Source organism: Lepidochelys kempii, chromosome 6 (genome assembly GCF_965140265.1).
Source record: "Lepidochelys kempii isolate rLepKem1 chromosome 6, rLepKem1.hap2, whole genome shotgun sequence".
Classification (NCBI taxonomy): domain Eukaryota; kingdom Metazoa; phylum Chordata; order Testudines; family Cheloniidae; genus Lepidochelys; species Lepidochelys kempii.
Genome location: NC_133261.1, coordinates 59662355 through 59677205, shown reverse-complemented (window position 1 = coordinate 59677205; position 14851 = coordinate 59662355). Strand labels below are relative to the sequence as shown.

The following is a 14851-nucleotide window of genomic DNA, read 5'->3' as shown; positions in this document are numbered from 1 at the left end:
CCACTTCTGTCTCTATATTTACACGCAGTCTGTATTTTATAAGAGCTACTTAAGGACCATGAAACAGAGACAACAAGACCCACTCACAGGAGGTGCAGCCTAGGAAGGGACACAGACAAAACAGAGACGTTTCCACAAGCAGAATGACTGGACAGACAGCAGCTGAGGAAACGTACTCCCTTGCTTCCCCCAGTCAGGGAAACAGTCTGAACGAGTGGAGCCTCCCTTACCCCTCCCCGGTTTCAGGGCCACATGGGTGGCTTTTTAACAAGAGACTCCCATTCAGTAGGCGTTCTGACCCGGGAAGGAAAAACAAGTGAAAGAAGAAATAGAATGAGAAGGAAAAGACAACAGAGAGAAAAGTGAAATAGGAAGGCAAAGGAATCACTAGTGAATGGATGGTTCTCGCCTTCATAATGTAGGGCACATTCTCTAGCACCCACAGCTGGAGCATACCTGTTTATTCACCAGCCTTCCACTCACACCAAGCCCTTCACAGGACAGACAAGAAGTCATCACCACCTGGCTGTGAAGTTGCCACAGATCCTGGCTGTGAGCTCCTTTTGCTCCTAGTTTCACCTTCACAAACTATTACTCAAGCGGTGGCCATTCCGGAGCTAATGGAGATTTTTATTCCATTTACTTAAAAAAGAAAAAGAACGAACGAAAGAGAGACGCGGATGGTAGGAGAAAAGATGAGAAAATGCATTGTATGCACAAGAGGCCCCTGAAGTCAATGGAGTTGCACCAGGGATGAAAATATGTGCTTTTACCTTGTTCTGCTAGTGCCATTCCAAACATAGTTCCAGGGTGGGGTGGGGTGGAGACAGGTGGATCTAGTAGTGCAGAGCTCTCCACCCCAGCCCACCCTGCAAGAATTGATAGCAAAGGGCTAGTGGGGAAGGGAGAGGACAGCTAAGAGTTTCTAGATCTTCTTCTCATCACCCCCCTAGAGGAAGCTGGAGGAGGAGCTGAGGAGGAGGATGGCCTTCTGTTCTCCTTGTTCAACAAATGGATCAGTTGGGATAGATTTGCTGACCGCTTAGTTAGGGACATTTATTACCTGAGAGATCAGAACAGGATTCTGATGCCATGTGAAAGCCCATATAATAAGAGAAGACTAGGGGAGGGTGAGGAACAAGTGGATACACTGAGCAAGCTGACACCATGCTTTGCTGAGCACTTGGTAGATGGGAAGAGCTGAGTAAGGCTTCCCAGGGCCTCTCTGACTGCTGAAGAATATTTCAGCAAGGTACAGGCGCACGGCACTCACACATGCACGCCTGGTAGCCTGGTGAAGTTGCTGTCTTCAGAGTCAAACCCAGCACGTCTGTGTCAGCAAGGTCTCCAGAAAAGACACCAGCAAAGCAGTTGCCTCTCTAAAAACAAAGCGGCAGCTTAAGCCACTTTCTTTCGATCAAGAGCAACATACTGTGGCGATCAGCTGTTCATTATTACTGCAAATAGCAGGGTCAGTGCACAGTACAGGTGATGCAGAGACACTCGGACGTGCAGTTTGTCTAGTGAAGGGACATGGTCCACTCAACTCTTACCCCACAGCTGGATTTCATAAAGGCCAGGATCCAAAGGCATTCACAGGTATTAGACAATTCAGTGAAAAGGGTTTTTTTTCTTGTATTTAAATATTCCCTGGTGTCAGAGACAAGCATAGCATCATTGCTACAGCATTAGAACCAGGAAAAGAAACTGACTAGGACCAGGAACTTCCAAAAGGAGCCAAGGGCAACAAGTAAACCAAGAGCACTAGGGGGAGAAAGTAAAGGAGATTTTTTAACATTCTTTTGGTTTTAATAAACTAAGTATCAGGCAACACAGGGAAAAACATCTGCTAAAACATGATTTTTATTCAGACAGCGTCCCTCTATAAAAAAACGATATGCTGGAACCTGCCAAAGACGAATATGTGAGCAGGTCTGCAGCAATGGCACAGGTTAGTTTACCTGGTTGAAAACATGCCTGTGTACTGCAGATTACATACACACATGCTAATATAGATGCATATTTATAAAATACATTGCAAACACTGTGTCACTTTTCTATGCACCCCCAAACCTAACAATCTAGGCAAAAAACCTGACAAAAGCCAGGAAAGGCAGAGTTAATGCTGGAACGTGGGGCTTTCCTTATCCCATTAATCCTGGGGATTGCAGGGGACTCAGGGAGAGAGAGAGAATCATGTGACAGAGTGGGTTAGGACGGAGAGGCAGCAGCAGACTCAGTTTCTGGGTCTGTGCTGAGCTGAAGAACACAGGGTGACTATTTAGTGTCACGTGCTCGTTCTACTGAGGCAGGCTGGAACCCCGTGAGTAGTGTGTGGTGTACGAATTGCTGATGCAATGTGCACACTAGCTCAGTAGTCGCCTGCTTTGGAGCGTACTCTCATTAATCTAGGGAAATCACTCTCTAAAGCAGGCTTGTGTGATCACAATGATGCCACTACACCTCAGGGAGTTGTTCTTTGAGGTGCCCAGCCATAGTAAGAGTGGTGCAGTAGGCGAACCCCTACTGCAGGACTCAAATTAGGTTCAGGAACATGCTTTACCAGGGTTTAACATTACATCCCGTGGAGGCAAACCAGGGTCCCCACCTTTAAAACGTATGTTCTTTAACACAGCTGAGGAGCGGTACCGTGAGCAAGGCATGGAGCCAGACTGACTCTGCCTTGCATGGGAGAAATGCCAACGACTTCAGCAGGTTGCACCAGCTTACATTAAGGCCAAGTCTGCCTCACCTGTGACAAAAGCTTTGGTGCCCCTTACTGCTGAAGCTGCACTGGCTGCCTATTGTCATAATATTATGGCAGCAGTGCTGCCTTCTGCTATAACATTACAGGGGCTTAGCCTCCCTGCTGTAACGTTGCAATGGTGCCTCTGGCGCTATGGTGACCTGGTACTCCCTCTCCCCAGGCTACAGACACAGACATTTCCTCCTCCATTCACCCCTAAACTAGGAAATCTGCTCCAGTTTGTACAACGTACTCGTGTGATATCACGTGACATGGGAGCTGCTCTGCTAGGGCTGAGGGTTCCCTTTCCAAGTGCACACTTCGCCTGAGTGCAGACCTGGGAGGACCAGCTTGGGGACTGAAACCTATAGACAAAGGGATATGGGTACTCCCCTCGATTTCTCCGGGGGAGGAACAAGCCTTCATTAGCCACAGTATCTCTTCTTCATGTCAATGGGACTTTCTTATAACAATTCTCTCCTTCCCCCCAGCAAACCTTAAGAACACCTCCCAGGGGCCTGAAACTGAACCCAAACTAAATACAATGAAAGGAACATCAGGAGCATGTGTGGGCTTCATGCTGAAGCACAGTTCTTCCCACCCACCCCCTGCCATCTCCCAGTGCCCACTTCCACTCCTCTGTGCTCGGGAGAGCAAGAAAGGGGAAGGAAACTGCAGGGTAGAGAAGCTGTGCCTTCAAAAGCCCTCGGAGGAGAGTGGGCCCCCAGTAGGTGGTAGGAGTGAAAGAAATTTGCAGTGACTCTGTGAGCTCTGAGCCAGGCAGGTGGTGCTGAGCGGGCTGCAGCTGGAGTCTGCCCTGGTGCTTTGTCCCCGCCCCGAGGCGGCTGTTTCCAATCTGAAGAGGTGCTGTGGAGAGGGAGCGTATGGACTGATCTTTTGCAAGGAAGCTGCAATCAGGGTTAGTCAGCCTTGTCCTTCTTCTTTGTGGTGAAAGGGACTTTGTTGGCCACGGCACTGCCCACAGCTCCCACGCCGCTGGTCACCACTGAGACGCCGCCCTTTACCAGTCCAACACTGGCGGCAGGGACGCTGGTCACAGCTGTTTTGGTGAGTTCCAGGCTCTTGCTGCCAACCCAGGCAACTCCTCCCAACGTTGCCCCCACAGCTCCCCGCGTGATGCTGAACAGGCCTCCCGTCACTCTCCAGATCACTCCTGCCTGCTGTTGTGGATGGTCCTTGCTGGAGTCTGCAAGGAGAAAGACAATGGGGAAGCAATTAGATGCATTATCTCCTAAAACTCTTCTCCTAGGTAGCTCTTGTCAATTCTAACTTTGAAGGGTTCCTCATCACCACAGCACATTAGGAAAAGGCAGACACACCCCAATACCTAGAGAGTCTTCCCCAGAAATACCCCTGCCCCCTCACTGCAATATCCAGGACACTGGAGTAACCAAAGCTGAGACTTACCAGGGAACCACAATTTACACAGTCCAGTGCATAATGGGAGAAGACTTTGGGAATTTAGTGAGTGCTTGGTGAATGCCCATGCAGTGCAGAAAGGATCAATAAAGCTCAGTTACATAACTGTCAAATCTCACTGCCTCATTTAAGGTGAACCCCCTTATCAAGGGACATAATTCCTCTCCCCTCCACACTAACTACTGCTAGTAAAGCAAAGGAATTGCTAGCATGAGATGCAAGAACTGCAGAGCTATAATGGCTGAAATGCCACCTGTCTGGTGGGCACTTAGAAGTTTTCTCTCTTGATGGTATGCATGGGGCAATGCTCACAATTTGCCAGGGCTGAGGAGCTGGTTAGTTCCAAGCTGCTACTCATGGGGTTCTAACTTTTCAACTCTGAAGCTGCCTTCCACATACCCCCTCTCAGCTTGTGTCCACTGCCACTACTGGATGCAGGCAGCAAAGTGGTAACTGTTTTTTTGGAGAGGGGTGGGATGTTTTAGGTGCCAGGATTTCTTATTTGCTGCCAGTTCTATACACGGGACATGTTAGAAACAACCACAAGAAAACAGCAAAGGAGTCTTGCTGGATAGGAGAGAAAGCTCCCTCTGGAAACACTGTAGTCCTGCAACAGTAAAGTCCTTTCTAACCCAGCGCCAGCTTAGAGGGCTGATAGCTAACACACATGGACTCATTTTGATAAAGCAAAACCATGCAGCAGGAGGGCTTTTATTGGGATGTGTTCCCCATGTTCTGGGAAGTGGGGAAATTGTGGAGATGAACGGCAGGCTGCTGAAAGCCTGCATAATAATGATGTGTCCGTACAAAGCCCAAGCCAGGAATTCTGTCAGAATTAGTCAGTCACTTGGCAAGGAGAATCACAGAGATTTTGTAAGCACTCTGAAGAGAGAGGCTCTTCAGAGCTCAGCAGCGAGATCCGTTAATGTTTATACAGTCCATGGGACATGCAAAGGAACTGGCCTGGAACACATTGCCACAAACAAAAGGCTGAGACCACTCAGAGCCATTCAGCAGGGGAATCCCCAGCAAAATGCTGCTTCCCATTCCTAGCCACATCCCCGGACTGAGAGTGGCTAGATGGGTCACTTATGGCAAGATGTTACAGGCCATTCACTCACACTAGCCCAAGCGGCTGGACAAAGGAAGAACAGGTTATTGTAGCTAACCAACAGCTGGCTGTGGTCTGTCCCCTTGGATCTTCATAGGGATTTTTATGTCTCACGCATTAGGTCGTGCTCACAGACACAAACCATGCTGCAATGATCGCTGCTTCTTCAAGAGGGACCCCCATATTTATTAACTCAGCTCAACTAGTCAACAGTGTTCCACTTGGAATACTAATAATATTCCAGGCAACAGGAAATTCTACTTGGAAAAACCCTTTTGATATCACCACCCACTTTCATTTCCATGCAGATTGTGGCTGATATTGATTCTGTCAGTGCATTTCCTTTGCTAGCAAGTGAAGGGCTTGGGAACTTCAGAAAGCAGAGGCTGAATAGCTAATAGCATGGCAAGGTCTTCAGATGCTGCACACTGTGGCTGATGGAGACATCAGAGTTATGCCTTCTATGCCAATCCTGCTCCATTTACTGTTACTTTTGCTTCCCACCCTGCACCTCCATCCACATTTCTTTTGCTCACCTATTCCTTTTTGTCATTCCCTTGAATCGTGAGCTATTTGGAGCATGGACTGTCTTGGGATATTTGTCATAGCACTTGGCACAAAGGGGCTCCTTAGTGCAGCTGTGAAACAGGTCCCCGCGTGTTCCGCATAGTCTAAGCGCACCTGCAGACTAAACTTCAGCCCATCAGATCAACTGCTAACAGGCTATGCCACTGTCACTCAGTGGGGAAGGGAGTGGTTCTGGATCTTCTACAAAAAATAGCTACATGGTGCTTTTAAAATTGGATTAGTCCCTGCACCTCATCAGGTCTCTTACTTGGCATATGTTGGAGCCTTCTTGACTTAGACAGTTTTGGGTGCTCTGCTTGCTTTCATGGAAGTTGCTTGGGAGGCGCCATCAGTTGCCTGCAGCTAAGTTCTGGGGCAGTGCACTTGCTAGGAGGAGTTGTTGGTGTCAAAGGGTTTGGATAAGCCCCTGATATTCAGATCTTTATCTGACGTAACCAGTCTGCAAAACTGGGTTAGAATATGCTCTCTGCACGATTTCTGGTACGGTCCCAAGTGATTAAAATTCCACCTGTTCTACAGGAACAGGCCAGTGGGCTCACTGCCATAGAGCAACACTGCGCTTTTGTAAGAAAGCCCTTCTCTTCCTGTGGGGCAGGGAGCAGTTAAAGATGCCAGGACTCCATTTTTGGTCTAGTTTGAACCTACTTCCCCCATAAAAAGCAGCCTCTCTGGTATAGCAATTTTGGTGCTTTGGCTTCTCACTTGGACTAGGAAAGGCAGGGATGTATGAAAAAGAGGAGCACAGAAAATCAACCACACCTCAGAGCAGGTCCATTTTGAGGGAGGGGTGAAAGTTGGCACTGGTTCCATTTTAGTCTCACAAGTACTAACCCTTCTATGATGGGATGGGATCACTGGAGTCTTGTGTTCACTGTGCTGTATCATCCCTCAGAAGTGCACTACATGTGCCACCTTCTCTAGACATGGAGGGCAACAAGCCTACTTGTCCCAGGAGGGGATCACGCTGCTGAAGCTCAGGGCACGAAGCCCTCTAGTAGGTCTCCCTGATAATGGCTTAGTGATGGGCCTCGATGTGGGAGCTTTTGTGTCCTGTCCCCATTTCCAATCAACACTAGAGTCAAACTGATCAGATGAGATATGGAAGCCTTCAGGTGAATAGCCTGAGGACCAGAAAGGAGGCGGCACATGCATATGAGACGCGTTAAGATGCCACATGGCCTGCAGAGAACTGAAAAGTGTTGGAGAAAGTGTCAGGAAGCATTAAGGAGTTAAGACAAGAACAATGAATCCTTCTAATTATGCTAGGCACAAAGTCAACAATGCTGTAGCGAGCTCTAGGAATTCCAGACTCAGAGATCACCAAGACTAAAGTGGCTGCCAGCACTTGGATTCTAGCCCTCCTGTGTTGCTTAACTTTGATGAGCAGCAGGAAGCAAGGGTGGAGCCCTCACCCTTGGTAAACTGATGGCCGCTCCAACAGCATTTCAGAGCTCTGACTTCCTACCCCCGAGCTGATGAGTGTTGTGATCCAAACTTCAACTCAGATTGGATTATTTTTTGACTCTCTTAAAATGGGTTACAGCAAAATGCAAGGGACAAAGCCCAAGCTCTGACCGGGGAGTAGATGAGAGTGCGCCAGGGTGGGAGCACATCTTTCATCCCAGTCAACCTGTCTAAAGCTCCCTGGCTGTCTCTGGATAGCTTGTCTTCAGGACTGCAGTAAGCCCCATAGTAAGCTGTCATGTAAGATAAGCATCAGATTTACAGTGCAAATTAGTCTCTCAGACAATGGAGTGAGCTATGCATCTTGGTGGCACAGAGGAGCCCAGATTAAGAGAGAGAGAGACAGCGGAGATGAAAATACACACAATAATCAGACAGACACACAGCCAGAGTGCAGGCAGAATGCTATTCCCTGGAGCCTGTTGCAGCCCATCCTGCTGATGAAAGCTCTTCACCATCCATTACGCCTTTTCCTTTCAATCAACGACCTGGCCTTTCCGAGGATCCCTTCAGCTTCACCTCACCCCAAGCCAATTTAGAAGGGAAGGAAAAAGACAGGGAAAAAAGCACCTCTGCATGTATGCTGATTCTCTGCTTTGAGGTCAGCACCCACACACAATAGACTCTCATCCTTAGCCAGGGCCTTTCGCAATCCTGATTGGGGTCTGTACAGAGCAGTGAATCTACCTGCTGGGTCTGCAGACAAAGCCACACTTTCTCACCCGATAATGAAAACAAACTGTAAAGAGCATATGAGTTGTGTTAGGATGGTGATGTGCACATTGGAACTGACACACACAATTTTCAGAGGCATCACAGCAAATGCCTGGGGTTTTGCATTTATTTATTATACATGAAATGACAAAACTGTATGCTATGTTAGCGCTGAGTGCGACTGGACCCCTGGTTACTCCTTCCCTCAGCTGATAGGATGGACAAAGAGAATCCTTCTCTCTAAGAGGATTTGTGCAAGCTGTACTTGCCGCTTACCTATGAGAGAGAGCAGGGGCAGGTGAGGAGAGTGTTTAGGAATGGGATACGGATACAGGGCCTTTCATTTTTAGAACACTGATTTCAATCCAGTCCCAGGCTAGAGGGACTGGCTTGGCTCAGGAAACGGGAAACAAAGCCTCTCTCATCTATGGCACTGTCTTCCATTTGGTCCTAGGTTTCAGGGGGCAGGAGAGGCAGGCTGGTTGGCTCAAAAAGATGGGGCTGTTAGTTCAAATCTAATCTAAGCTGGTAGGCATCAGAGGTTATCTGCTTCTGGTTACTGTTTGGTGATCAATGTGAAATGAGTTGGGAGGACTCAGTCTAGCATACAATCACTATTAGGTAGCAGGGTCTGGAGGAATTAATGGGGTTGGGAGTCAGCTGGTTAGAAGTTGTAATCCCATTCCCAACACTGATTTGCTGGGCAAGTCGCTTCCTCTTTCTGTGCATCTGCAATGTTGCCAACTTTGATTTATCATGAGCCCCATGATTATTTGTATTTTTCTTAAAGCCCCACCTCTTGGAGTCATGTGAATTTGTGTGAAACGTTTAAAAAAATAAGTTTCTAGACTCATGGTTGTGGAGAAATCCCTGAACACAGGACTCGAGTGCTTCCTAAAGGCTCAAAAAACAGAAGGCAAATAAAAGAACCCAAAATATATGGTTTATACAAAATCTCACGATTGTTTGGGCCCGGACTCATGATTCTGAGTGTTTGGCAATGCTGTGTCTGTTTCCCCATCTAAAACACCGGGACTCCACCTGATACTTACCCATAACTCACAAGGATGTTGTGAGGGTTAATTAGCTCATACTGGTGCAGTGTTTTGAATATGGAAGTGTTGTGAGTGTATCATCACACCTGGCACTGACTGGATCCCACGGATAGTCTTGGCAGAGATGCCAAAGACCGAACTTCCCATTTATCTCATCAGGGATGTCTCCAATGAGAGATCAGGCACAACGACAGAAACTTGCCCTGCTGCTGTGTTGTGCCTGTTCTGGGGATAAACAAAGGAGTTCGGTCTCCAAGCTTTTCAGTCTGGCAATGCATTCCCTTATAAGCAACAACCTCCAGAGCAGGCAGATGCAGCAGAGACAGAAAGCTTCTGATGTGCGGGCACAGGGGTAGCTGTATCTCACAAACTAAACCACAGCTTAGGCCTTCTAACCTGTGAAAAACTCCTGCATCAGGGACACTGCCTACTTTTAAGTCTCTCATGTGCAGCTGGAAGAGTCCTGCCGGACCCATCCTGGTGGCATCTGTAATGAGCCATAGCGCCACCCTGCAGCCCCTGAAGGAACTGCAGTTCATTCATCCCTCCGTACTGTGCTGTTGGGGTTCAAGACACCCCAATGCCAAGTGCAAGGGTTTTCTATTTAACAACTAGCTCTCTGTTTGAACAGTCATGTTATAATCCTGTGCCTTGCTTTGCTCACTAATCCCATGATGCAGCTGGATGGAAGCTGGTTTACAGTCTCAGCTGCCTTGTTCTCCCCAGCCCTGTGGTATCCAGGCAATGGATGCTGTTGCTTTCCACCAAAATGGCTGCCATTAGCAAGAGGCCCAGAAATGCCAGCTTGAGTTTAGCCATTGATTTTTACATGTTAACTCACGGGGTCTGCAATCAGTGAGACATGCTTGCCGCTCACTGTCACCGGCCGCACGGGAGGCTGCTGCACTCAGCAAAATGGGCGTGGCTGTCTCCCAATCCTGGCACAACGAGCTTTAATTGTTCCCTGCACATGCCCTGTGAGGTTATTAGCTGCTGTAGTGTCTACCCTGAAGCACTCAAAGACAGAGTTCAGGAGGGTAAACGAACAGTGAGATGGAGTGGCTTGTTTTCCTCAGCTGAGCCTTGAGCGTGAAGCAGTGTAAACTCTGATTATGTAAGTGTGAGGATCTGTGTTGCATTTAGTCACTGCTGTAAGTAAGGAACTGGGAGGGTAGCCTTCAACCAGGGGATAGTGGCTGGTCTGATACATTTTGGAAGGTGTTTTGTTCCTTTTTGATTCCTGATACACTATTTCCATTCCAGCTCCACACTTTTACTGCTAAGGGCCCACCTGCAGAGTACCTGGTTATGACATGGTTACTTTTGTAGGCTAGATGGGACTAGGGTTGCCACCTTTCTAATTGCTGATAACTGGACCCCCGAGGCTCTGCTCTGTGCCCCACCTCTCCCCTCAAAGGCCCTGCCCCTGCTCCTCCTCTTGCTCCAAGGCCATGCCCTGCTCCTCTTCTTCCCCGCACCCTGTCCCTGCTCTGCCTCTTCTTCCCAAGGCCCTGCCCTGATTGCTCGCTGCTCTCCTGCCCCATCACTGGATCGTCTCAAGAAGGCTGCCTGCAGGGAGGAGGCAGTCCCAGCTGAGCAGGGGCTGGCGTGGGTTAATGGCCTGGTGCCTACCCCTACCCCACAGTAAGCAGACTTTTGGTTTAGATGCCATTTAGGGTTGCCAGGTCCCCTTTTCGACCGGACTTTCCTGTTGAAAACCGGGCACCTGGCAATCCTAAATGGTACCCAGACACAGAAGCCAAAAACCAGACTGTCTGGGTAAAACCTGGATGGATGGCAACCCTAGATTGGACATTAACTATATCTTTGAACTGAGGACAGCTCAAGTCTTTAGCATGGTTAACATTCCATCTGCACTACAAAAGGTAACTGTGTTCAGAAACAACCCAGTAGAAGCAACATTGTCTAGGGGGTAGGACACTAGACTGGGACTCTGGAGACCAGGGTTCCATTCTCAGCTTGACCACTGACGTGCGTGTAACCTTGGGTAAGACACTTCCCCTTGCTGGGCCTGAGTTGTTCATCCATCCTATCTATTTCATTTGCAAACTCTTGAGGGTAGCAACTCTGTCTCCTTTTGTGTTTGTACAGTGCCTGGCATACTGGAGCCCTGATCTCTGTTGTGGCATCTATGCACATTATAATACAAATAAACAACATCTCCTATCACATGGTAGAGGTTATAATATAGATGGGCCCACATTAGGGGCCTTTGGCAGGCTAAATGTGGCATCCCCCACTCACAATTTAGCATTAGGAGGAAGGAAATCTCAACAAGCCATTTCCTAAAAGGGTCTGCAGCACAGTAACATTTCCTCCTCTTCCCAACGTACAATGGATGCAGAAGGCCAGAACTTGTGTGGCTGGCTGGGCAGCCAGGTACCTACAGTATGCCAAAAGACTGGTGATACTGTCGAAGGAGATCCTAAAAGGATTCAGATTTCAGTCTGTCCTTGAAAAATTCAGAGGGGCACCCAGTTACATCACTGCACACCCATCCACCCACCATCTCAATTTCCAGGGCGAGCCACATTAACCTATAACTAAGGCATGTCACAGTGACGAGGGGTTGCGAGCAACCGGACTTTACCATAGGTAGTCTCCCTCTCTCTCGTGCTGTAAGCACTAAAAAGCCTCAAACCTAGCTTGGCTGAACCTAATTTTTTCAGTGGTTCCAGTCTGCCATCAGCTTATCTTCCCTGTTCAGTCTCTGAGCTCTTGCATCAGACAAAGCCTTTGGTTGAAGGCCTAGTGGGAATGGATAATCTAAATCCGCATCCGAAACCCATGTTATTTATCTTCCTGCTGGGGTCCCATGGCCACTAGGAGATTTAGAACTGTAAGCTCTTTGAGGCAGAGATCATCTCTTACTTGTGCGCGTGCAATGCTAGGCCAATGGGGCCTTGATCTCAAGTTGGGATCTTTAGATTTGACTGCAGTAAATATTATTGTTATTTTCCACATTCGAATCACCAAACAAACCCACAAAGCAGTCCCAGGGCTCAACAGAGTCTCAGAGGCATGAAACTGTTATAATCTGACGGATAAAGCTTTCAGAATCTAGATGTTATTTTCTTTAAAAATCACCTGCCACTCAGCTGAAGAGATTTTTTTTAAACCTCCTTTTTTGTCAGACCCATGCAAACTCCATTTTCTGTGTCCCCTCCCTGCCCCACTGGTTTGGTGGTAGTAGTTGTGCTCAGAGCTGTTTTTAGCAGATATTTATGGTATCTGAAATGAAAAGCCCCTAAACAAGCTAGCGGCTCCAGTTAAAAACAGCCCTGTTAATTCAGCGCAGATATAAACACAGGAGAAAAATAATTAATATTTGTGAAAGGACAAAAACTGGCGAGAAATAAAGGTCATTGTCACGCTTCTAGGAGGGCTTGACAAACAATGGGAGTAAACAACATACTTCAACCTGCTAGAAGAAATGGCACTTCTTCTATGCCCTGGCACTCCCTGGTGGGTTTTAGCCTATGGCAGATTCACAGATCCCTGCAGGCTCCAGCCTCCTCTGTCCCACACTGGCTATGAGTTGCCACATCTGAGGATTTTATTGGTAGTAACATAATTTCAGTCCCTGCTGCTGGCATATGACAGCAGCAGAACTCATCTGACAGGGACGGAGGCCTGAAATGCAAGCCCACAGATTCTGACTTCTAGTACTAGCTTTTCCACTGACGGCTGTTACTATGTCTGTGCCCCTCATTAAACAAGGCTTCATATGGCTACCTTTGAAGAGGTACCCGTCATTCACCCATTTCACCGGCAAGACATCTGAGAGCTTGGACAAGGACACTTCAGGCAGGCCTAGCAGTAGAACCTACATCTCAGTTAGAACAGTTTCAAGGCTCATCCACTTTGCCAGAGTCTTTCAGCAGAAACATGGCAAATTTGATGATTCTATAACCCACACTAACACAGTACGGCTCTGTGTCTAGCAGCTTGACCTACTTTAGAGGTTTATGATTCTGCTACTGCTTGTGCACAAAGAGATCAGGTTCCTTCGCTCAAGTGGCAGAGGCTCATGCTTTTACACCAGAGGTCCTACGTTCAGTCCCTGCAGATGACCTAAATGGTTTGTTGTTACAATAGATTATACTGTCTGCAACTACTAGACTACAAACCAGGGCTGGCCCACAACATTTTGGCACCTGAGGCGGGGAGCTCAAATGACGCCCCCCATACCCCAAAGTTTGGGCCAAAACTTTGAAAGGTCTCAGTTGTGCCTTCTTCCTGTTCCACTCCTCTCATGGTACTGCTCTGCTACCTACCCTAATAAAGGAGAACTAACAACTTAAAATGCCTTGTTCAAAAATTTTAAGTAACACGTAACTTTCAAATGCTTGAACAGCAAATGTAACTTTTCTTGTCTGCATAGTAAACACTGGCATTTTTATCTGTTTGAATAATCAAAGTGGTGCTTTCCGTACCTTCTTGGTTGCAAAGATTTGAACTGCTTCCTGCTGAAGGTCCACAGTCTGGGCCAGCTCATGCTCTATTGAGATGGTTGCAAGGCCGACCAGCCTTTCCTGTATCATTGTAGAGCGTAGATGTGTTTTTATTAACTTCAGCTTGGAGAAGCTGTGTCCTCCACTGGCAACTGTTACAGGAAGTGTCAGAAGTATGCGCAGAGCAACAAAAGCATTTGGAAAGAGGGTGGTCATCTTATCTGTGCACATATATTCCAGAACAGACTTTGGAGTTGATCCTGCTGAAATGTACCTTGAAAGGGCTTTCAGTTCGTCACCTAAATCACTCGCATCAATATCGCGCATGTCATCATGTGTCAACACTGTCTCTAGTGCCCTGCATTGCTGGTGTAGGTCTTCTTCAGGTATACTGAGGAGTTTTGGAATATCATACAATATCCCAAATAGACTGCTGTGTTCCTTGAGCTGTATGAAATGTTCTTTAACTGACTGTATTGCACAATCTAGCACCTGGTTAAAGAATTCAACTTTGAATTGGTTTTTGGGGTCTCTTATGGGATTATCCCATGCCTTGTAATCAAAATGTCTTCTTCACTGACTCTTGTATTCTTGAATGGGTGGGAAAATAGCTTCAGTGTGAAGTTCCTCTGCCAACTTCTGTACACTCTTCAGAACATTTTGAAATCCCTCATCTGACCGGTAAGGCTGTAGGTATGACTTTGCTTTGTCCAGTTGTTCCATTGCTCCAGATATATCAAGGTCAATACCTTGGAGTCTCTTGATTACAACATTTATTTCAAACAATATGTCATGCAACAACACTAAGCCACACAGAAATTTGAAGTTTTGTATGTTTCTGGTGATTCCATTTCCCTCTGCCACTATTCTCCCACGAACAGTTCCTGTCATAGCATTATCCTCCATAATGGCAACTATGGCATCATCTCTCTTCCCAGTTTGGTGTTTGATAGGCTTTATCGCCTCCACTCGACTTTCCCATCATGTGGCACTTAGTGGTTTCATGTCAGAGAGGATGTTCCCAGATGTGGCTTCAAAATTTGCCATTGATGAGTTGATGCAGAGAAACATACATAGATGCTTTGAATTACATTAAAAAATTAAGCAGCCTCGCTAGAAGTGGATGCTGCATCACTGACCACCAAGTTCAATGAATGAGAACTGCATGGGACAAAAAAAGCTTGAGGGTTTAACTCTTGGATCCATGTCTGCACTCCTCTGTTCTTTCCTCTCATGTTGGCAACATTATCTTAGCCCT

The 14851-nt window shown here is 47.3% G+C and overlaps 1 protein-coding gene across 6 annotated transcripts in view; it reads right to left on the bottom strand.

Moving 5' to 3' along the window:
- Window positions 1-1847: 1847 nt before the first annotated feature.
- The window catches only part of LOC140912881 (transmembrane protein 263-like), a 313599-nt gene continuing 300595 nt past the window's right edge, over window positions 1848-14851 (bottom strand). For all 6 annotated transcript variants that reach the window (XM_073348103.1, XM_073348107.1, XM_073348102.1 and 3 more), the window contains one exon: window positions 1848-3953. In XM_073348103.1, the coding sequence (XP_073204204.1) occupies window positions 3667-3953 (287 nt within the window). In that variant the 3' untranslated portion in view covers window positions 1848-3666. The remainder of the gene's footprint in view (window positions 3954-14851) is intronic.